We start from the raw sequence: 26193 nt of genomic DNA, 5'->3' as shown, positions 1-26193 counted from the left end.
AAAAAAAAAAAAAAAAAAAAAATGAATCCACTCAAAATGACAATCGTAAAGTCAAAAACGTAATGTTTACTGCCATCAATTATTATAATATTTCAATATATGGTAAGATGCCTAATTATTACGATAAGTCCATATTTAGACATATACCTGAATACAACACATACAGTGGAATAAAATATAAGACAGCTCAAAAAAAAAATTAGTGAATACAAATAATACGATTACCTATCAATATGATTGACACTAATTGCGAGGGCAGCGAGGCCAATACTGTACACTCATACTGATAAAATATCATACATTTATATGACTATATTGTACACGTTAAGTATTAATATTAAATGAACAAAGGCGTGTACTGCAGTTCGTACTGCCCTATAAAATCACGATGATAACGACTATAAACAGCAGCAACCGAAGACGATTTGTGTTTTGCAAATACTGACAGAACGAGTTTGAAAATATTGCTACTCGGAGTTGCTATGTATTGTGTGTGTAAATATAGCGAACAAAGTGTACGATACAATCAATCCTATTTAACTTTTGTAATATTTTTATCTTTATCTTTTCGTTAGTATATTATAATAGTTGTGTTATTATAATTATTATTGAAAGTATTGCGTTATTACGTTATATTTTAACGAACGACTTTTTAGTAATATTTTTGTAGTGTTCTTTTCTTTATAGTATAATAATTGTGTTATTATTATATTATTATCGAACGCATTAAGTATGCGCTGTGAATCACCAACTCGTTTTTTATTCAACTCGTCATCCGGTGTTATCAATTGTTTTAAAGTATTTACTGTTTGGTTTATCATTAATAATGATTTTCTTTTTGACAGAAAACAGAAGTTGCTAATCGATTTTAGAAATAAATTGCTAGACCACATCACACACACACAGATAGAATACCTATACATTATGCAAAAAGTGTTGGTATACAGGTTTAAGTATATATATACATACTCTATAATATATATAGCTCATAACAAAATAGAAAATTGGCTTTGTACAAATATTAACGATTATATTAATTAATAACAAAAACAAAAAAAAAAAAATAACTGTAGTAAATTATTAATTTTTCTCGGGTGCTTGATTAATTTGCAAAGAAATAAAATCATGTACATAATTTAATATTTATATAGTGGAATGATTACTTTTTTTATACTTAAGGAATACTATCAATTTTATTTCTGAAAGTCTCTTATTTTTGGTCGTATAATTCGACAAATATTTCAGTATATTGTCATTTACTTTCTCGTCTATTTTAGAATTTAAATGAAAACGAACGTTGAATCGTATTTCGATGCGTACGATTTAGAAATCTAATAAATACTTTTATGTACGGCTTTCGACTTTCGCGGTGACATATCGAATTTATTGACCAATTTCGTTGGTCCCGGCAGGTAATATAATATATTACCTAATCTACATTAGATTACTTTTCGATACCTACGTTTATAATGATGACATATACGGATACACCGGTTAAAGTGGTCAAAAGTCAATATATATATCCAATTTATACGGTATGCATAATGCAAATGTCGGTTAAAATATACATCTGAATGTTGTGCTATTATACCTTTTTTTTTTTTTTTTGAAACCGGGAACGGGTGGGAACTGTTTAGCACAATACTGCCACCCTGTGCTATTATACCTACATATATTTAGTGTCTGGAGACTGTCGTGAACGTAAGTTTTAGGATATTTTTATCATGTATACACGGTATAGGTATCGTATACAATAGCTACATAATAAAGGTGTAGGTGTTCACGGCAGATTTAAAAACAAACATTATTTTTGCAACGTATCGTATGCATAATATTGTAGACTTATGATATTATACTCGTAGATATATGGTTTTCTACCTGTATAGATTTTCAATAATATTCTAAACAATCAATAATTTAGTTTGTTGCGAAGAATAAGTATGGTTACAGTTCTTGCCCCGTTGCCATAAAAACGTCAAAACTAACAACGATGTATATACGGCGCGCGCGTTTAATACTTCCCGAACTGGGTCAATCACAAATTGACATTCAGTTATTTACGGCCGTGTAAGCTATTATTTTGTCTGCGAAATGTACACACAGTACACTCACACGCACACGCCGACGGGTATAAAAATAATATAGATCCTCTTGTGCAAATCGAATTGGACACGGGGTATACGGGAAAAAAAAATCCGAATCGTGTACAAGAGGCAGAAGAATTTTTTTGACAACCGACTGTGTTGTGGACCGTGTGTGTTTTCCAATTTTTTTTTTCATTATTATTATTATTTTTATTATTCGGTAGAAACCATAAAATATAATAGTAACAATAGTAATAATAATAATAATAATGGGGAATCTCTATTTTATCTCGCATGTTTTGTAGACGACTACCTGCGCCCGCTGGATCTCCTTAGCGGGGGGGACGACCCCATTGTAAACACACACTCACCGTACACACTACAAGCACGATATATACTTTTATTCTTCTTATTATTATTCTTACTATTATTAGTAAATCTGACCGTACACAACAACACGTCGAGACGATGATACATGTCATCTGGCGGATCGGCGGATTAGCTGCACGATACAAACATAAATTTACCGTGGGTAAAAACACTACCTACTATATAATGTATGATATAGTAATAATAATAGATATACCATATTATTGTATTGTATATGATGTTATGTGATATTATTTTAACCATAAATCGTTATAATAATACCATATTTATATACAAACACAAATAACATAATATTCTTTGATGCTTTGTCGAATGAATTAAATAATAATACTATATTAAGTAGCCCCCCCAAAGGTCAAGAAAAAATACGTATACAAATTATTATTTTATTATACAATTGACATAAGTCAGTGTGTAGTAACTAGTAAGTATCGCGCCATCATGATTAAACACTGACGACTTTGATGAGGTTTTTTCCATTTATATATATATTTATTAGTTGCTAATGGATCAGATTTTATAATGATGGGGTGATCGCCGTAGAACCTATGGCACTGGTTATATGGGCCATTTCGGAAATTATTATTTTTTATTTGTTTGCTATAGAATTTTATGGTATAGAAGATATGATTATTTTAATTAAAGACTGCAGGAGAAAGAAAGTCAATATTATCCTTTTTTTGACGGATCTAAAATTAAATTAGAAAAAGAAGTAGCTAACCCTAGCTGATATTTTAATTTGTTTCGTTTTAAGACTATTATAACTTTTTTGTAAAATTAATATTTGTCACATAGTATAATATTTCCAGGTAATGATATTATCTTCTACAAATATCCACAAAATATATCGATACTGTGATTTATAATCCTTCTGCGTACAGGGTTTCGTTACGCAATTTCCCCCAAAAGGTATATCCGATTAGTATATTATGTAATATCCATGTGGATGAGTTTCTAGTACTTATACCATGGTTATCTAGCGATTAGAGTCTATACCAAGTATTTGCACTGGCGGAGATTAAACACGCATATAGTCATCTATACTCATCTATGATAGAGCGTGTTGTATTCACGTACCGCGGGCATAACTCGCTATGATAGTTATAATATCATAATAATAGGTATATCCTGTCAACGTGTGTGGACGTGATCACATTATAATACCTACCCATTGCATTGTACTTATATACAGATCGAATCCTTTCCCCCCCCCCTTACGGACAACAAAAGATCCAAAACACCGCATTAATAAAACATATTTTGGAATAGAAATAGTGGTGAGAGGTGGTGGATAATAAATTGGTGGAGGTATGGTGGTCGAACGCGACACTTATAGGTAGACTGCGGAATCCATTAATGTCGAAACTTCGCGAGACGTTCCCCAGAACTAGGTATAATATGTAGGTGGGTACGAATTTTACGAGGAAGATCAAAAAAATACGAATTCTGGTCTCGTGTCGAATTCGTAAGTCGGTCGTTGACGGGGTTCTGTGTGATTTATTGATATAATATAGGTAAGGTCAGGTAAATTAAAGCTATAGGTAGGTTGGTTTCAACCACAGCAGATATCAACGAACAGCGTTTTGAGAACACAATAATAATATAATACCTATACCTAGTGTACTGTGTAGTGTGTAACAATATATGTAGTACCTACTGCAGTAGTATAGGTAGGTAAATCATGATTTAATATTTTAGACAACACAATTTATACCCATATTATAATATGTTTACGCCGGCACGCGGCATATGGCAAGATTTTCTAATTATCCGCGAACTGATTTTTTTAACTAAATAATATATTGTGCTTCTATATATTATTATATACTATCGAACCACACTAATTTGACCTACCTATACACCGTGTATCAGGATGCACTTTATGATTAAATTACTCATATTACTCAGTGCCCTATGCATATTTTTGAATTCTGTTTGGAACTAGACTATTGGATCATCAATTCTAGACAGAATTCTCAAATATATGTATACTGCCGTCCTAAGGAAGAATGCCGTAAATAGAAAAAAAAAAAAAATGAGATTATTCTGTATTACGTTTAAAATTACAGTTTTACACGTTGTTTTTAAGTAAAAATGCCGTAACTATGGTTATTCATCGAGATATGTGTGCTTTTAAGAAACAAATATTGCCGCAATTGTAATTAAATATAATCGATGCTTAGCAAAAACGCCGTAATCACAGTTTGCTAGGGAAGATTGCCGTATCTTTTTCTAAAATACGGCGTTTTTACTTAGCACTTCATTATAATCTATATTTACGGCATTGTTGTTTAGAAAACTGGTCGTCAATAAGCCGTATCTTATAATTTAATTTTAAATTACTGATAATGTTTGGAGTTTTGCTGTTGTACACCATTATACACATTCTATATTTCGTTCAGTTATCTATGATATATCGTCGTGAATTGACGAAGTACAATTTTTATTTTTGCAATGATGCACAACATGAATTTGTTTATGACCCAAACATAAATGTTATACCAGGTTCACCAGACTCAACAATTACAATTGCATCAGACTTATTAGATGGAATTGAAGAACTCATTCAAGGTAAAATAGTAATACATAGTCAACTCAGATGATATTTGTGCCCAAGATATTGTTTTAAATTATTTTGAAGCCGGGCACACATTTATGTCGGCCGATAGTTTCCACCATCAAGTGGAACTTTCTTTAAAACGTCAGAAGAAAACCTACGATTTCGAAGATTTTGCTAAAGCAGTAGGGGCGGCCAATAAAGGAAATGTTAACATAAAAAAAATGAGTTTTTCTGATTTTTTTCAATGGAAAGACTATAAGGCACAACAGAAACTATTAAAGTCCACAAATAGAGTTTTGTTGAGAGACATTGTTTCAATAAAAGCTGAACGTGGAAAATACGTATTGTTTACTAAAAGTCAGTTTAATGATGAACAATACACAACATTAGATTTCCTTCAAAAAAAGTATATGAACAAAAAAGGAATGACTCTGCCATCTTCGCATACAGAAAATTGTGGAATACCAATAGAAAAACGTGACGATATTCTTTCAAATTTGAGTCAAATTCTCCCAAAAAATAGAAAACAATTTTGGGAAAATATAACGGTACATAAACAATAATTCATCTAAATTATATAATATGTTAAACTGCTGCAAGTATCTTTTTTAATAATTTATTTTGTGTATCTCATATTTGCATATATTTTAATTTTAATTTTTATGTATATTAAAAATGTATAATGACTAGATGACTTTGATTTCAAGATAAAGATATTGTAATTACTTTCAAATTGTGTTATAAATTAAAACTAAAAATTAGTATTGATAATATACGGCGTTATTTCTGTAATTGTTAGTGATTAGTACATTTTGGTATGCTACGGAAAAAAGCCGTAACTAGAATTACGGCATTTTTGCCAAGTAACTTATTCTAAATAATTAAGTACGTACTTAGCATGAATATCAAAACAAGCATATCTTGGTGAATTAAAAATTTTAAATAAAATTGAATAGTTCCATTGCATTCATTGAGTATATTTCCGTAAGAAAATATGTATTTTACTTTGAAAAATATTATATTTATGAAAATAGAACTACCAAAAACTACTAAACATAAAAATTCATTTTTCTCGAAATGGCATGAAGGAAACTTACGGCATTCTTCCTTAGGACGGCAGTATAGGGTGCCGAGTACTAATGTAAATAACTGAGTAATAGAGTGTACCCAGTTTTAGCGGATACACTGTATAGTTGGTATTATATAATTATACTAAATACCAATGCACATAAATATTTGGACGTCATATACATTATATTATTCAGTTATTGATTGTTGGGGTAATTAAATCCGTATTCCGGTATCCGCTGTTACCGTATAACCTGCACGAGACTAAAAGCCTACAACTATAATATATAGCTGACTAGCGGTCACATACTATACAAAATATATTATAATATGATAATCAATGAACGTATCGAAATTTGGACCGACTCGATATTATAAATTATCATAATTTCCGTATTAACCGCAAAATCGCATAAAATATAATATTACCACCGGAGAGCTAAAATGCCATTAAAATATTAGGTAAAATCGCAATTTATTCTTGTGATATAAACTTTTATTAACATTAAACATGTTATTCATACATTATAATGTCTTATTAAAGGTGCATATACAGCTCACTCATAATGCCGACTTCAGTTTCGTATACCATAATTATAGCTATCTTGGAGACTAGCATGGAAAAGAAAAATGCATTTAATAAATGTAAGAAAAAGATTGGGCACCCGTAAAAGAATAAAATAAATAAGATAAATATAAATAAAAGAATAATTATTAGCTTCAATGAGTATAATAAAGTATGTAATTTTTAACAAAACACAATAATTATAATTTTGACCTATATCAGATCAAACGGGTCAAATCACCCAGATATATTATATATTATACAAACATTCTGACTGGTTTGTCAGCATTCAACTATGCAGAATTTGTCGAAGTATATCCTTCACTTTCAGGGAGAAATATCCAATAGTTGACACTCATTTTAACATAACAGAATAATTCTTTCAAAAACGTCAGAAATATAATTTTAGGTAAGAATAACCACCACATAACCATCACGCAATGTTTAGATTCAGACCTGCACGGCTTAAAGCCATAACAACGATAAAAAAAAAAAAACTAAAAACCATATCTCTTGAAACTTTTTGGTGAAAACCTGTGACTCGAAACAGAATATTAAACAAAAACAAAGTAAAGCAATGGTGACGAGTCCATAAACTATACACACGCTATCCAGGCGCTTACGACGGTTGAAATCACTCACCTCTTATTCATGATGGCGAAGTTTTATAATATTATAAATATTTTTATAGATGCATATTTTTTTATGTTCCGGATCATTTGCCCATTATATAGAATTATTTTTGGACAATTCTCGGGTATATTCATCAATGCCATACTAATAAAGGCCAGGTTAGGCAATATGTATATCTTTCTTATACATGGATGTGCATTTATTATTGTGGGTAATAACTTTGTACCTATACAGTTGCGAAATATATTCGCCTTATAATAATAATAAAAAAAGTATTCAAAGTTTAGGTGGGCGACGAGTAGTGGACCTGCATTTTGCGTGGTAGGTACACTTCTGTTCAAATCCCCTCCGCCCATCGAAACTTTAGAAACTTATAAGTTTATAACTTATTAACTACTGGTTCGAATTTTTATGTAAAAAAATTCTCAGAAAAATATTATGCTTCGGAGAAGAAAATTAAAAATGTATGTCGTCATCCAATAAAGTGAAAAACTTGAAAATAATAATAACCGTGGAAAGAGGTAAAAAAATTATTTTTATTTTTTTACCGAAAATGAAGTGTGACAGTACCTATAATGACTTCAAATTGTGTAAGTAAAATAATCTCGAAAACGATGGATATTACCTATATAACTTTAAGAGGTACACTTGGTGTTAATAATGTTTGAAAGTATCACTACATATCTCTATTGTTCTACACGACAATATTATGCTTACATATTATTTTGATTAAAATATTATTATAAAACTATTATTTGTGATTGTTATATATTATGCTTTCCGTCATAGGATACATCATGATCATAAACATTTAAGATGACAGATTGATTGTTTTTATATAATATATACCATATGCGATGTGGCGGGTAGGGAGGGATTTGTTAGAGCGTTATGTAAACTTTATTATGTTTCCCATTGTTAACACTTGAATTTAAACCCTACAGGGTATAGACACTCCACTCGAAATATTATGGCTATATTGTCCGATTGCCAGGGAAATATTATTATATTATTATTAGGAACTCATACACACTGATTTTGTTTCAAACAAAATACAACTATATGAACTAGTTGCTTGCACAAAACGTTTGTGTGCTCAGAACTGTTTCGATCAAATTGCCCGAAACGATATGTACATAATACACTTTGAGCCTTTGAAAATATAACAATAATATTGATATTAAACTCGCGCAATAAATCACACTATGATATTACTATGCGAGTTGACATTATTAATTATTCATAAATAATTTAGTTTTTGTTAAAATCGATTAGAATTTGAATCTGTATGACATGGCAAAAAGTTTTTATCAAACCACCGATCAAGGCAGTTTTTGTATTAAAAACGCCATCATTATTATTTTATTTAAAATTTAAAAAAATATTTGCCATATTTCGCGTAAAGCAAGATAATATAATATAATATCATATACCAGGTACTTATACTGCAGTATTTTCTGTTCGTTATAGGGCACATTGTTTTCCTAAATTGTTTTGCCCACAAAGAAATATCAAGTTATCCATACCTTTAATTCTTATCAATACCTACTTAAGTTATTTTTCGATAAATGATATTAAAATATGTAGTAGTGGTACGTGGTAACAATTTAATTCGTATCTATCACTGCTCGTATACGGTGTGTTATTGTGTATCCGTAGTGATTGATTTACACCAAACGGGAGAATGTGAGAGGATTTGGATGTTAGACAATTAGACAGTTAGTTATACCGAGTGCAGTGTAACGTATATTTAAAATAAAATAAATGTAATATAAATTATTTTAATTTACCGATGACCTGGCTGCAAAAATACTCGGAGCAAGTGATCAAACGAGACTAGTTCGGCGAACATATGTCCAGCAGGCCGAACGATTATTATGATAGATTTTGTTTACTAATCAAAATAGTTATACCTATGATATAATATGTACAGTATACAATACTATACGTAGGTAATATTATAATTATACGAATATGAAAACTTTAATGGTGTTCCATAGCAGTGTTTAGTAGAAATCTAAATAAATCGCATTAATTTTTCTCAATTAAAATGTATACCTAGTGTATGAAAAGGAAAATTGGTTATGGGTAAGTACTATTATAAAATATAAAACGAAATTAATATACCAAGTATAATATATATTATAAGCATTTTTTAAAATATATTTTCTCATTCGTTACAAGTTTACATGTAATACAAAATGGTTCAAACGCTGAGCTAAATAATCTCGACAAAAAAATATGACTTCAAAGTGATTAATTTAAATTCTATTCTGAGATATTTTGAATTCGTATTTTATTCTTCAAAGTAATATTATAATAAATCTACGTGATTCTGGATTAAGCTAATCAAAATAAGTATACATAGCATGAGTATGGTTAAGAAACGTTATTATGCTTTAAATAAAGCTAATACGATTGTATATTAATATTTATTTATAGTTATTAAGTTCATGTAGGCTAAAAACCTTTGTAGTTGATGCCTTTTTTCAAAATATGTATATAAAAAAGCTAGTACAATATTATACGCTATTTTATAATAATAGGAAGGTGTAAGTATGTAAATTAATATTATTCAATGTTGCATTTTTTTCCTTTCATATTTGAAAGGATTTTAATTATAATTAAATACAAGAGACCATTTTATAAAAAAAGTAGTAAACGAGATAAAATAATAATCTCTAAAATAAACATAACCGTAAAAAACATGACTAATATTTTACATAAATATAGGTAGTAGCAGGTACATTTTAATGCGAAAACGTACACTTAAATTTAATGTATACATTATACAATAGCGAATGAATAAAATATGTAGGCGAAGCGCAAGACACATAAAATGATGATGAAGGTGTATCTCTAATATTAATTATTAATAGGTAGTTTTAGATTTGAACGTATAATATAATATACATAATATTGTCTAATTGCTATAATAAAAATCTTGCACCACGCTGTTGGGCGTGCATACAATAAAGACGTGATTAATACTCGCTGTTTCCCCCTCCCTCGCACACCGTAAACCACAGTATTACACAGACGATGGTAATAATTAGAAGAAAAGTCTCCATTATGTCATCATTGTGTTAATACAAATATTACCGTAGTATATCAAGGCGTTATAATAATATAATAGCGTATGAACACACATTACTGGTAGTTATTATTGATAGTAACATGTGCAAACGACACCGATGCGACCATATTATAAAATAGATAGGCTAAGGTTAGGTTAGGTTAGGTTAGGTACCTAGACAAATTATTATATTATACACGTATATCATCTACTATATAGCTACCTACTACAACAGTCGTTGACGATATAAATTTAAAATCTAATTATAGACCGCGGCGCCGGATTTGAAATTTTAGAAGTGCACTACGCGCTCCTTTGTCGGTCGAAAATGGAAAATGCTCGAATTTCCCCTGAGTAACCGTCATAATATTGCACTTAACAAATACACTCGCGTTTTACACACACACACGCGTAGTATATATATATATATATATATATATTACATATCATATATGTACATAGAACTCGAAGAAAAATCGCTTCAAGCAAACATGTATGATACCGTACAATATACTAGCCACAGATATATTATATATTTTATTATATATACATAAGCTAGGTCCCGAATAATTCAAAATATAATTTTCTTCAATATTGTTCTCGAACGTATCATAACATACCTACGATCATAATGTATGTAATATATTTTGTATGTGTGCATCTATAACCTACTTTATTAAATTCATTCAAGTGCACGTTCAGACGGACTTCGTGTTCCTACTATGTATAATTATTGCCGTTACATCGATTTTTAAATTATTATTATTATTATTATTACTACGACAACGTAAAACGGAAAAACATAAAAGGACAAAAATAAAACGTATTATTATTCTATATATCATATTATTATATAAAATGTGACTATTGGAGAAGGGTTGGGTTTTTTTCTGGACGAAAGAAAATTCGTTTTAAAATAAAATACTATTTCTTTTGCGTCTGGGTGTACCTACTCGAAATTTTTTTTTCCTCTGCTCAATTTTTTACTTTACTTTAAACTCAACGTGACTGTAATATTTACTTTTTATTCGTGTGGACTTATGAACTGCCATGTTTATTCAAACTTCCAGTATTAAAAATGATGCAGAATTTAATGCAGCTTGAAAAATAAAACTTAATAATTCCACAAGCAAACGAATGTTTAACTGTTTAAAAATTGAAATTAATTTCTTTTTAGTATATTTATATGAAAAATATTATGTACGACCCAGGTGGCCATGTGTCAAGTTTGTACAGACGAAATAAGCGAAGATAAATTTAAATGGGATAAATATTTTATTTTATTTTTTTGCATATAAGTAGAATATAATTTGTTCGGGCGTGCATTAACTTTACAGGAATGGAGTCATTAATCTGAGGTTTTTTATATTACAGTGGGACTGTTTGTATTCGCTTTTAAAAAATATCGAGTTTGCTTCATTCACTGAAGATTTAGGTGTTCAAATTATATTATCAAATGTTTGTACATTTTTTTCTTCAAATACGGTTCCAGAAGGTTTTGTTAAATTTTCTCTAGACATAACGAGTAACAAAACTCCGAACTAAGCTCTTTAATGTAAAAAGTAAAGGTATAAATCTTTCATGCCTAAGCTCCTCGTCGCTGTGTGCGGTTAACATAAATAACGTAATTTATAGATCAAACTATTTCATGTACAAATGACGTTTTCCGAACGATGCAAATCGAAGTTATCCGTGATACATAGTATTATGGATTTTGTTTAGATCGTATTATTGCATATAAAATAATGCAAATATATTATACAAATGCACTTTGCGCAACAAGAGTGGTATTCAAACAATAATGATAAAACGAAATAGGGTATAAGCTAAATTTCGTTATTGAAATTCTGTTTAATATAAACATAATATTTTCCATTACAGATGGACATAATATGGTTTATCCATATTTATGAGAACCTTCACGCTTCACGGTATGTAGCGTTTATTTTGTAAAAAAATGTGATCCCTACTTCTTAATCGTATACATAAAAATATATCGATATGTATTTATATATGTATAATATGCGTGTGTGTGATGGTATCAAATATTTGACATCAGTTTTTATTTTTATTTTTTGTTAAGTGACGTTTTCAATGAAAATAGCTGGAATGCTTGAAGGAGAAAAAATAACAAGAAAAGTCAGTAAACCAATCGCAAAGTAATCATATAATCTCGAAAAATTGTAAAGGGTCATACAACGTCTGTTTTTGATAGTCAGAAACAAGTATAGGTACCTAAGTTCAAATAAAATCGTTATTTACGAAACGTATAGAAATGTGAAATAGCATAACATATATCATCGGCCATTGGGTTTTTATATTTTCCTCTAGTACTAAATAAAAACATATGTTTTATAAAATCGTTGATTTTTTCCGAACACGTCAAATTTTAAATATTTTAATAATTAATGCATAATAAAGACAATAATTTTTAATTATGTGTAACAATATCTAGAGTTGTTTCTTACTTCTTAAGGAAGTTAAATTTAATTACATTTCTTTTTAATACGTAAGTGTAGAGAAATAGAGTGTGGAGAAATCGGTTTTTTTAAATAAAAACGAACCTCAATTCTTGTTTCGAGTTAATAATTTATTTGTTTAATAATTTGTCATTGTAATTGATTAACAAGAGGAACAAATTATGATATACCTAAACTAAATTATTGAACACCGCAAGGTCGTCTCTCGTCATGCCCTTAAAGTGATGACGATATACTAATTTTAATTATTGTGTTTTATATATTTTCGTGAATGAAAATTTAATGAGTATAACAATATTAACAACATGCGTCGGCGGTATTTATATTGACAGTTTATTTTATATCACGTGAATTATGGTATCGATAATTATTATATGAATACTTAGTTGATGATTATTAATTAATAAATCTTCTTAAAATATATTTTAGACTTAATATCAACTGACAATATTGGTTTAATCATGTATTTGCATGCAGTATACATTGACAGCTAGTGTTGAAAATATTATAAACCTTATTTTAGTGTTTTACTATATAATAGTAACTAGAGGTTAGTCAAGATAAAATTAATGTTAAAGCTAAACAATATAGCATTGTAAGCAGAACTATTAAAGATTTAAAAAAGAATAATAGTCCAAATTAAATACATCCACGGTTTAAGATAATGTTATACATTTGCTCAGTTACATATTATTTATTTTTCTCGATTTCTAAATTATGGCATGATGTAAATATTATAATAATTTGTTTCCTCGACGTGCCTACTTTTGACTCACAATATTATGATGTATATTATTTATAATGTTGTTCAATAGGCATTTTTTTGTCGTTTTGTAAACGACCAACGCAAATATAATAATATCGTACAAGGTTAACCAATTACGGGTCGTAAATCAGAAATGGGCCCGTACACGTCAACAACTTACTGCCTAGGGAATAGGTATATTTTTCTTACAAGTTTTTGTTTTTTTGTTTTTCGACAAATTATCTGTGGCAAAATATATTATTCAATGTCATGTCTACGACATAACTCGCGTGCTCCGCAAAAGCATTTTAACACACATACTGTTTGCATTATGCGTACACACAAGTATTGAAAAATTGCTTTAACTGAATTAGTTGATCGATTTGAGACAAAAAATAAAATATAATATAAAGACGTGATGGAAGTTCCTATACGTCATACAATATCGTTTACGACAATTATATACGTTTTAAAGTTTCGTAGGTCTTTAAAACACTTCGTAATTTAATCGTTTGGTAAAATATGAGTTTAAAATTACCAACAATAACAGCTGCTGCCACTGATATTGGGAAAGGAATAAATGGAGCAGGCGAACTTAATGATTCACAGAAAGCTTAACGAAGTGGAAATATAATATCTATTATACTGTACTGAATATTTTGTATATTTATTATATTTCGTTCCTTTGTTTAGTTTTTTTTTTTCAATAACAACAACATTCCATTTTATTGAAAATACGGTATCGCATTTAATTTGTTTTAATACATTATCATATTTTATGTTTTGTTCATCTCATAACATTATGAGTTAATATTTTGATTTTTCAACACTTAATTTTATTCATATACGCATGAAATGCATATCATTTTTAACTTACCAGTATCAAATAGGCATACATAATATTGAAGTACCACTATTAGACTGCAAGATACCTATCGTAAGAATTCTCATTGGTAGAATAATATTAAACATAGTCGTAATATCGTCATTGTGATAACCATCGTTTGCATATTCAAAGAATAACAAATTAAGACCATATAGGTCAACGTACAAAATAGACTATTAATTAATCTAGTGTTATGAAGGTAACACGGATAGCTTACACGGGAAAGACGTCGGAGAAGCGGGGGAGACTCAATTTGTAAACGAGCGGAGTTCGTGCTCAAGCAGACGAAAATTTGTTAAACATTTTAATAAATAATACCTAGTGTAATTCTCATTACATACCTAATATAATATATTAAACATCAACTATGTATAAGTGTAGAAGCCGATCACGTCACAGCAGTAGGCACTGACAAGGGGCTGTAAGCTCAAATTTTATACCCACCATGTACCGTATCTATTATATTATTGTATCTACTTAATATTGTTTGTTTATTTTCGAACACATGACTATTATGCTTCTATGTAATATGATTCATTATAAAAAAAAACAATGGCAATAACGACTGCAATATTCCATTGAATACTAATAATAGTAATTAAGTTTGGTAAGCCTTTCAATAAATAATACGTACTTATTATGTATCTAAAATACTATAGGTATATATATACAATATCGCCAACAAACGTTACTGAATTTAAATAGAGTAATAATATTATATTGTACGATATGGTAGGCATTGGTGCAAATTTGGCGGGGGGAGGAATTTTCTCCCTTGTAACTTTATAGGGGGAACAGAGTTATCGTCTTTAGCCCCTCCCCTGTTTAAGTTCTACTTGATTGTAAATTTATTAGAACATATCTTTTTTTAAAGTACTATTTTTTTAAACTTTATAAAGTTATAAATTATCAATATATATATATAGCTCTAAAAGTGTAAAGTTAATATGGAAATAATATTAGCTTGACTCAGTTATTTGTAATAAACGTAATAAATTGTTTTTTTTTAATATTATCACCCAGGGCACACATTCGTATGTTGATCATATTATTAGTTTGATTGTTCTACCCTAAAACTGTTTGAATATTAATTCTATTATTACTCTTCCTTCTTATTGAACGGACTGTGATGGATTAAGGTATTAAGGCAATTTTAAGTTCGGGTCTACTAAATTATTAGATTATTTATTTGTTAAAAATTATTGTCTACCGTGTGAGCAAATAAAAAATGTAAGATTCGTTTTTAATCTTATCGATTTGAATGGATATTAAAATAAGTGTATTTTTGATTTGACGTATTGACGTATACTTTTTCAAATTAACTGGAAAAAACTAATTAATTACAACGGACATTAATATAATTAAGTTATCAAGTGTATAAAATGATTTATTTACTAATTAAGTTTAAAAGCTTAAAAAATAAATTGTTTACTAGTTAATGCATAGTTTTGCACGTAGATACAGTTTTAAAGCTATTATGGGTGCACAATATTATAAAACAAATACTACTAATTTGATACATTTACACTAATTTTACAATTCTACAAAATTCATGGACAGCTATTGGAGTGGTTAATTTAATTAAAAGATTTATTATTTTATGGGTATAGACACCATAGATGGGCATTACCTGCTCTCCCACTATATTTTTAATTTTTAGGCGCTCAATGGTAAACGGTATTTTTATATTTTATCTTCCCAAAAATATAACATCAATTTACGCCTCTGATGCTTGACGTGAAACACATTAGGTATCTAAGACACTATTCGACATTGTGAGTGTGTCGGTATTTTTACATCTAAGACTCACATCGAAAGATAGATTGTTGTAAGTACTGAAATGATGCTGAATGTGTTCACGGCAAGCAACTTAGAGGTAAAGTAAATGATAGAAATTGAAATTTTTTTCACAAGTTTAATTTTAGTCTCCGAGAACTAATGGTAACAAGAAATCATTAGGAAATAACAGCTAGGTTAAAAAATTGAGCGCCGAGATAGAAATAAAGTTAATTGTAAATGTCATTGCGAAGATACTGCTGCAGTGACATAGACTCATTGTACAGGGTAAATAAAATGTTACCATTAGAATATTGTTTTATAATATAACATTATATTATTGAACAGCATCTAATATTATCTCGATTTTAACGAGTCCAAGAGAGTTCAAAAGGTTTGTGCTGAGAACTGCAGACGCGTAGTCTGTCGCACTCTTTTTCGAATCAAAATTAATGCATAATGGCATTACGTTTTTATTTTATTTAACAAATGATTTTTTGTTGTTGTTGTTTCAAGCGTTACTCGAGACATTTTGTCAAGTGTCTTGTACAACAAACAAAAAAAAAACGTAAATTCTACCTCGGCGAGTGTGGTTTTGTATATTTAACAAGGTAAAAGAACAGTGTACACGCGCCGTGAATGTTCGAAATCGAAATTCTTGCGGAAACTAAAGTCATTACTCTCCAGTGAAGAAAATGTCGATATATATGTATACATATACACATTACGCGCATATATACAATATACAATAAACATACATACAAATGCATATGTATAAATATATATTGTATATACATATATTACATATTATATGGGTAGGTGGGTACTCGCGTTGAGATATATTATGTGCGTTGTAGGTATAGATAAAGCCGAACAAATGTATTCGAAACCTTTGAGACTTTAACAAACCATTACCGTGTACCGGCGTTTTCCATTCGATAAAAAAAGACTAAATTATTTACGTTTAACGTGAACAATAATATCCATCGGCGCTTATAATGTATTCGCAACGACATATACCTGCCTACCTATATCGGACACGTGCATTATTCCTAATAATAATATTTCCCGACCTCTCTTCGCCGTACCTACACATATCATAGTGCTCTAGTCGAACGACAATAATAATATTATTAAAATGTATAAAAAAAAAATACCTCGGTCGCCCAGCGATATAGATATCCCGACTAAATGCAAATTTGAGAGTCGGCGGGTGTGTCTGTGTGTGTGTGTTGTGCCGTTGTGGGGAGGGTTTGGGGTGGGAAAACACACCACCCTCGCGGCGCGGCACACTGCGAAATGCGACGACATTGTTTTTTATTCGAAATTGATATTTATGTTTACCCCGAGCGCGCATAAACACACGTCCACGTGACGAATAAAAACGCGAATTGATTAAATATACATCATATACAATATACCTATGGCGTCTATATGACATAGTTTCGTGTTTAATCGAAAACAATTTGCGACAGCCCCGGCCTGCGGCCACCAAAACGTCCGTGCGGGGTTTATTTCGGATCTGTGAGCCCGAAATATAATTTATACTTGGTCGTTTACTTATCACGGAGCAGGGTTTAAATATCATAATAATATAACATTATCATGGTAATGCAACGTATATAATTATTATATCATTTGCGTTTTTGCAAGAGCCGCGCAGCGATAATAATTTCACCCCGCAGTGGAAATCCCATAAAATGTGCCCGAGAATATTTTTCAAATATTGTTTGCACAGTACATTACAACATCTTTGTGAGTATAATAATGCACATTGCACGGCATACTGATACTATACAGTCGTAATAACCGTCAGTTATGTATATGGTGTATAATATACGTTTATTATTATTATTATTATTATTATTATTATTCGTATTATTTGCATTAAACAAAAACGCACAATCTGCATTGCTTTACTTAGGATATTATTTTTGTACGCGCTTACATAAAACAGGTAGGTACCTATATATAATATTATGTCTCGCAGAAAATGTCTATATAAAATATATACGTTTGAAATTAATTAGATTATATTATTTAATTTACTAAGTCGAGTTTTGGAATATTATAAAATTAGAGTTAAACTCGTATAAAAATGTTATTGACAAGTGACAATCAATATCATACTGCGTACAGACAGTACGTCATTATAGATTCAAACCTTTGTCAAATTATATTATTTTGTTTTTATAATAATTACCTAGTAATATACTATAATTTATAGGTGACAGCAGTTCTAATTAAGTATTTATTTCTATCAAGTTCGTTGATAAGTCGATTATTTATACTATTATATATTATTATTTTGTATGGTTTATTGATGGCGGTCTTGTTTAATAAAATGTTATTCTGTGCATCAAGTCAATAATTTTATTATTTACAGCTATTTACTACAGTGTGTGCTTGTGTGTTTGTATTATATACATTTTTAAACAGCTGATAATGCGATTTTGGAATGTGTGCGAGACATATGAGTGCTACGAATAATACAATTTAGGTGTTTGTATAATACATATACCCTATAAGACAATAAAACCTAAATCTTGTTTCGTGGATTTTATACACATCAAAAATTATCTCCCTCATCCGATTATTGTATTTTTTTTTTTAGTTTTATAAGACTATTCGGAAAGAGCATATAGAAAACGTATAGGTACATACCTAATATATACAGTAATATTTATATATTATACTCTCTCAGTTTAATCCGTCCATTACACGCCTTAATGTATAAGAGATTCGGAGAGATAAGATTCACATACACTTAGATATATATATAAAGGACGCACTGTTCTACCGTAGAATAGAACGCACTTAAAATCCTTTTGTTTCGAGTTTATATACGTTTCTATGAAAATGATAACAAAAACAATAATAGTTATAATAATAATAATAACAATAGTAATAAGAGGTCGTTGATGCAGCTTGTATGGCGTTTTCGTGCAGACCGTCTCGATAAAATGTTATTACATCGACGGACGATGATGTACGCGAAAACAATCGTAATACGATATCATCTGTTTCGTTCGCTCATGGGACCTACCCATACTATTGCTATTATAGTATGTAATAGTACTACTGTACTAGGCTGCACTATTATAGTATTATAGGTACTCTGTACTATACTTATCCCTATATTTTTATATAACTATACGTCTCAACGTGATTTTTCGACAGAGAGTTCAGTGCCGAGCACGACAATAACAATAAATTATAATAATAATATTGATATTCTGTCCCTTCCCCTCACCACATCCTCTGACGCGTCGTTATTATAATGGCCGCGTTGAAGCTGATAAGTTTGGATTTTATATATTATTGTCATGTTGTTCATTTATTTTAGGTATAATAATTATTTGTTATAACCCAATACAATATTTATTATATATCCGTTTTACACTGCGTCCCCTCAGAAGGACCAGCGATGTGCAATCGCACTTGTATATTATTAAGTTGTGTATATACACGTACGAGAGAAAGTGTGTGTGTGTGTGTGTATGTGTGTGTGGGAGAGAGGAGAGAGTGGACTCGTGTGTGGCAGATAACCGGGCAGTGTGTAAACGCGGAACTTGGCGGAAAGCAAAAATATAAATCGGTCTTCAGGGATACTGTCAAATCAGACGACTATAGTGCTCTTCTAGCCGGGAACGCCTGTGTCGTCAAGATAATGAAAGTAGGGGTGGGCAGACAGGTATAGTAAGTGGCGTAGGTCCGTGTATATAGGTGGGTCGGGGTATAATAATATGCCCCCGTGCGTAGAAATTTGTGCGTGCTTGTATGTGTGTTTGTGAGTTGGGGGTGATTACGGCAGCCGTGATTGGGGGTATGGGGTGACAAATCGAGTCAGAAGCAAACCCCGAGAAAAACGCGGAGACACGCGACCTTTACAGAAAAATTATGTCCTGCTTTCGATATGATAAAAAATATAAATAAATATACCGGAGGTATTTGACGTACGTTCGAGACGTGGTGTGATGGGTCTCAATCCGTACATATTATATATATTATTATACAGCATATATTTTAGCCTATACTCTCATCCATCGGATATAAATCGCTGTACAGACCTCTTTCTTTATTTTTCCTTTTTCATATACGTACTATTTATTTTTCTTCATAAAGTCAATTTATATTATTATTATTATTTTTATATATATATGTATACACTATACATACACACACGTGTTCACGCGAGTGCGCATGCGGCAGACGGGTGGTACGGACAAGAATATTTGTGATTGTATTGTGGAGTGAAATGTCCATAAAAAAACCATGTACATCGCGGTCGAGCTATATACACCTCGCACACACGACAAAACCGTATTTATATTTTATACTGCACACACACAGACACACACACGCACACACACACCAATGCACGAAGCTACTTGCATCTTATTTGTCGTCGTTATAAACGGTTGAATGGATTTTTCGTTATATAAAACTCGCGTGCGTATAATATGTACCGAACGCATGGCGGCAAATATGTTGCGTGTCGCGTAGGAGGAATAGTTTACATAATACAACTGCCTATAATACGAGGGGACAAGAAAACGCATTAGGGCCGAGATGACTGGTTATTTGTATACGTGACGGAGAGTGGAAAATCGTGTGCCGACGGGAAATCCGAAGATGAATTGAACGTCACCGAGACCGTTGAAGTGAAAAATAAAATCGCGGGGAACTAGTTGTGCTGCGTGCAGTAAGGTCTCTCCGGTGTGTCTCGTCGCTGTAACGGATGTGTGAAATTTGAATTCAACGATAAACAATTGTACAATATACGAAACAACTGTCCTAACCGATGGGAGTGCAGGGTGGGTCGGCAGCAGTCAGTATTTATTAATTACTAGTCTATGCCATATTGCCATTATTAGTATTTACTTGTTTCGCTAGGTGTTGAAATAATTGTAGCCAAAATACAAGGTATAACTTATAAATCGATACCATAAAAAGGTATGAATTCAGTAGCCCACAATAAAATAGCTTACAACTAGACTAAATATTTGGACATATCAATGTACAGAATTATTCAAAATGAATCATCGTCGATGCTTTTTCACTTGGTTTCTCAGGTTCCTGACCTTAAACTTTGTGACTACTTTTTTCAGGGATATGTTAAAGATACTGATCGGACATACCACATCATCATCATCATCGACTACATAAGAGTTAAAAAATTGATGATAGAACTAACTACAACGAATATGCATGAAATGAATTTGAGTTCCGACTAGATGTCGTACTTGTGAACTAGGGAAGTCACATAGAAAATGTATAGGAACATACCATTAAATAAATATTTCATATTATTATGTTATTTAATATTTGTAATATTACTTATATTCGTTTATTACTCTAAACCTAAAAACGAAAAATTTATAAGCATTTAAAATTGAACGAATAATTTTGAATAGCCCTGTATATAGAACATGGTAGTACGTATACGTAAGGAATTGTGAAAAGTTTCAATTTTCTACGATTAAATATTTTTAATAATAACGAAATGTATAAAATAGTTTGAGGAAAAATCGTTTTTTTTTTCGTTTAAATATCTAATTCTGTCATAATTTAAACATCAAAAGCGCTCGTATAAAAAAAAACACATAAATATTTTCCTAAATTCATACAGAAAAAAGTAATATAAATATTTGGTTAACCCAAAATGTTTAATGCCATAACGTATACATATTTATTTATGGTTTTATCAAAAATGTATTCGTTTTCGACATTATAAATATATTATAATAATGCATAGATACATCTTTTAATTAACTATTTAATATTAATTGAATGTAAACTGACTTACCTAACTATAACTGGTTTTTCACTGCCAGCTACGAATCCAAACCCTAGTTCGGAATGTCTTTTTAAAGTAACCAGTCTAGGTTTTGGGCTCTCCTCCACCAAATCGTTTCTGGGATCTTCGTAGCTAGTGGTTTTTGTGATATGGCTAAGTGGACAAAAAAAAGTAATGTATTAGTTCAACAGTAAAAATGTATAATATTATTATAATGTTATAATTTAGTTTGAAGGATGAACAATTGTCAAAACGGTAAGCAACATAGGTCGAGGTATCTAATGTATTAATCGAAAATAATTATGAACACAACAAAATAATAAATACATTTGTTGCATATTATATTACCTACATAAAAGGTACATTCGTTTGAGGCATTAAAACATACAACTATAAAAAGCTCACATCAAACATTTTGGAAATAGATTTGATTTTGTATATAGTTTTGTTCAGGTACAACACATCAGTATAATTGCTAGTCTGATAAATATCAATTCTGATATATTATATTAATAAGCTAATAATGAAAGATAAATATTTTTTCATTTATATTTAAATTTAAAACTTAGCTTTTTTACTATACAAAACGATAAGTACCAAAAAAGAAATTACAACCTTATAGTTTTAATGACTTTTTAGTTGTTATGAAATATAATACTTCAATAAAAGCCAAGTAAAAACATTGATTTTGTAATAAAAAATATATTATAAAATCAATGGTAAAAATAAGTGAGATGTAAAAAATATATAATTCAATTCCAAAATCATTCGTAAATAATATTATAATGTAACTATTTAGATTGGTTTTGGATAACTTAACAAGATCAGTTAAAAGTTATAACCAAATGGATTTATGATTCAAGTAAAATTTAATTTGTGAGTGAACGAATAAATAAAAAATACATATATATATATATATATATATTATGTAGATTCAAATATTATAAAATATGAGCGAGGAAAAATAAAATTAATATTGATGAAAACATTTTAACAGTTTTATAAGCCACTATAATAATTATATTATACGAGCGAGATACTTAATGACGTGCTACTCCCATGTTCTTCTTAGCTGTCAATATATATTTTAAGTGTTAACTGATAAGTACTCCGAAGTATACCGCCATACAAGAATAATAATACGATGCAAGATATTATTTTGAAAATCGCTGAACAGAACTGCGGAAAATATTGTTGCAATAATATATCTCGGTAAATAATCATATTATGTAAATAAGCAGAACGTGTAATATTTCAGGGAAAAATGCAAAAAGATCTGTCGGAGAAAAGAATGATTTAATATGCTTTACTTAAATTTATTTGACGATATGAGCGACGAGAATATAGTTCAAGAATAATACGAAAAAATATCAACAAATGGAACAGAATGATGTCTATGTACAAATCATTTTGCAAAAGTGTTGGCCTGAGACCCGAGAGTGCACAATAATGGAATCAAGATTTTCGTGTAAAAGCCCCTGGTCTATGAAAAATGTGCCCGATTTTTCTTTAATATTCTCCACACATTTTGAGCATTATTTCAAATGTTACGAAAGTCGCAAACACTTTATTTCGTAAATCTTTGAACGTCTAACGCCGTACGATTATTGCACTGCAAGTGTGCTACCTGTGAAATATAAAAAGTTTTATTGTTTTATTTTCTTAACCCATTACGAATATTCGTAAATGAATGGATTTCGATTTATATATGATACTATTCATATTTATAAATATATTATTTATTAAGACTTATATCTTATTTTGTTTTTCCTGATAGTTTACCAAAGGTACATATGGTAAATTCTGCAATAATAATAATAATAATAATACAAATTATTAATGATTAAAAATGTTTTTTACAATTATTTTTCGAGGAACTTTGTACAACTTTAGATCTGGTTGTTTGGTTTTAAAATCACAAATTCTGAACTATACTTTAAGAAATGAGGTGAATAATAAGTGTAAAATCCTCATCCAAATTGGGTTAAACTTTTGAGATCAAAACGTGTTACTAATATTATCATAAACAAAATATACATTTTATAATGTAATAATACTATATTAAAAATATAAATATACGATTATGTACAAACTATTATGTGTGTCGGTTGAACTCACAATAAAGTTTATTTAAAATGCACGTTCGTAATTAATCCCTAGTAATTTTTTTCCAATTACATTAAATACAATTAAATACTTAGGTACGTAAAAAATATATTATAGGTAGCATATATATTATTATTTAATAATACATTCCCACACACATAATGCAGTGTATGGAAATTACAATTACGTGTAAGATGAATCTATAATAACGGTCAAACAATGAGGCGCGATGAAACCAGTCAATACCTATAACCAACTAACCCATATATATCATATCATATATTACCTATATACCCAGCTGATAGGTATATAAAGGAATTATAAGTGTAAAGTAGATATATCTATTCTGAATTTGATGATCTCACACAACGAGAGTTGAAACGAAGCGAATTCGATTTGGTAATTATTTTCTTTGACACATTCATTGTGGTATACAATGGTGTTTTAGTATCTATTCAAAGTCTATATTATTATTCTTAATCCACAGCTGTCTACACTCAATACACACTATAATATACGAGATAATAATATATTTTAACGTCCAAATAATCATGATAATATAGCGTTGTATGGGTACCGATTTATTCTCAATCCTTCAATAGGTTCAGCATCTCATTCCAATACGTCATGCAATACCACCTATAAGGTACCTATAATATAATACTGCCTACTGGTACCTATTGGATCAATCATTATTATTATGCGTGTGCTATATTTTTAACTACTATACTTATTATATAGGCATAGATAGCCGACTTATCATTCAAGTCGATAAGATAATATAGGTACTGTTAATGAAAACTGAAAACTCGAGGGTACTATTTAGGTATTACTCACTCAGGTGCTATAGGTCTATAATATTTGAATGCAAATGTCAAATTTTTAAATGCACACATTTCACAAATTGTGGGTATTTATCGAAGACTTACATCTTGCTTGATATTATATAGAATCCGTTCATCGAGCTGATCCAATATTTTAAATTAGGGAATGGTGTGGCTCGGTGGCTGGCCTTAGTCACTAACATAGTGACCCCCCGTGTTTTTTAATGACGAATCCCCGCCCCATATACACGTGCTCCTCAACGAACCGTAGACCCTCACAAAATGCTATTGGCTATACGCTGCTATTGTCGCTTAAGATCAATATAATATATATTTTATATTTTAGATTGAAAAGTAGAAAGATATAACGGGCGACTTTAAATTATTTGAACCTTACTATTACAATATATCGTCAATATTAATATTTATGTATATTTGATACAATGGTGATACCTATACTAGGGCTATGCGTTTTGTGATTTATTTATCTTTTGTTATTAAACAATACATGATAATTAGTGCATTTTAAATTTTCTGAATTAAACTCTACTTCATTCAAGTATTTATTAAACAATACACTCCAGTTGTTTTAGATCATTGGAATTCAGCATAGATTATAGGTACTAAATACGCTCATTAAACGTTTAAAACCGCTATCCTCAGCACAAGCGTTCGGTTGTTTATTTTAACCTTATGACTTGTAACGATATTGATGTAAATACCAAACAGTCAATACCAATAAAACACTTGAATTAGGTTTCGAATAAATTGACAAGTTGTTCGACAATTTTAGTTCAGTTTCGTTCATTATTGAATCGAATAAGATCTCGATCCTGTCCTGTCCCTCAAACTACGATAAATGATACTATAACTATCACCTAAACTATTATTTCTGTAGATAAACATGTTCCATGTTTGGCTTTTTCTGTAAACAGCACTATAGTAACACCCCCGGGAGACGTGACACACAGTTTGAATACCTCTGCAGTAAACAGTATTACAATTTACAGTTATATCCTAAACTAATAATAATCATATGTATATTGTATATTTGTACTTATAACTAATTTCTACCTATAATATCTGTATCAATATATTATACATAGGTACATTGAAACGCTATTCATAATTAATTCGATAATTTATTGTTCCGAACGAATGATCTTCTAGTTCTAAGCTCCAAGTCAACATAGCATATTA

General features: G+C 30.1%; 1 protein-coding gene across 3 annotated transcripts in view; it reads right to left on the bottom strand.

The window, feature by feature from the left end:
* The window catches only part of LOC111029487 (FERM and PDZ domain-containing protein 4), a 100071-nt gene that overhangs the window by 13325 nt on the left and 60553 nt on the right, over positions 1-26193 (bottom strand). For all 3 annotated transcript variants that reach the window (XM_022308500.1, XM_022308501.1, XM_022308502.1), the window contains exon 3: positions 22073-22216. In XM_022308500.1, the coding sequence (XP_022164192.1) occupies positions 22073-22216 (144 nt within the window). The remainder of the gene's footprint in view (positions 1-22072; positions 22217-26193) is intronic.

This window comes from Myzus persicae, unplaced genomic scaffold (assembly GCF_001856785.1).
Source record: "Myzus persicae strain clone G006 unplaced genomic scaffold, MPER_G0061.0, whole genome shotgun sequence".
Classification (NCBI taxonomy): Eukaryota; Metazoa; Arthropoda; class Insecta; order Hemiptera; family Aphididae; genus Myzus; species Myzus persicae.
Note: the sequence above shows the minus strand (reverse complement) of the source record. Positions and strands in the feature narration are given on the sequence as shown.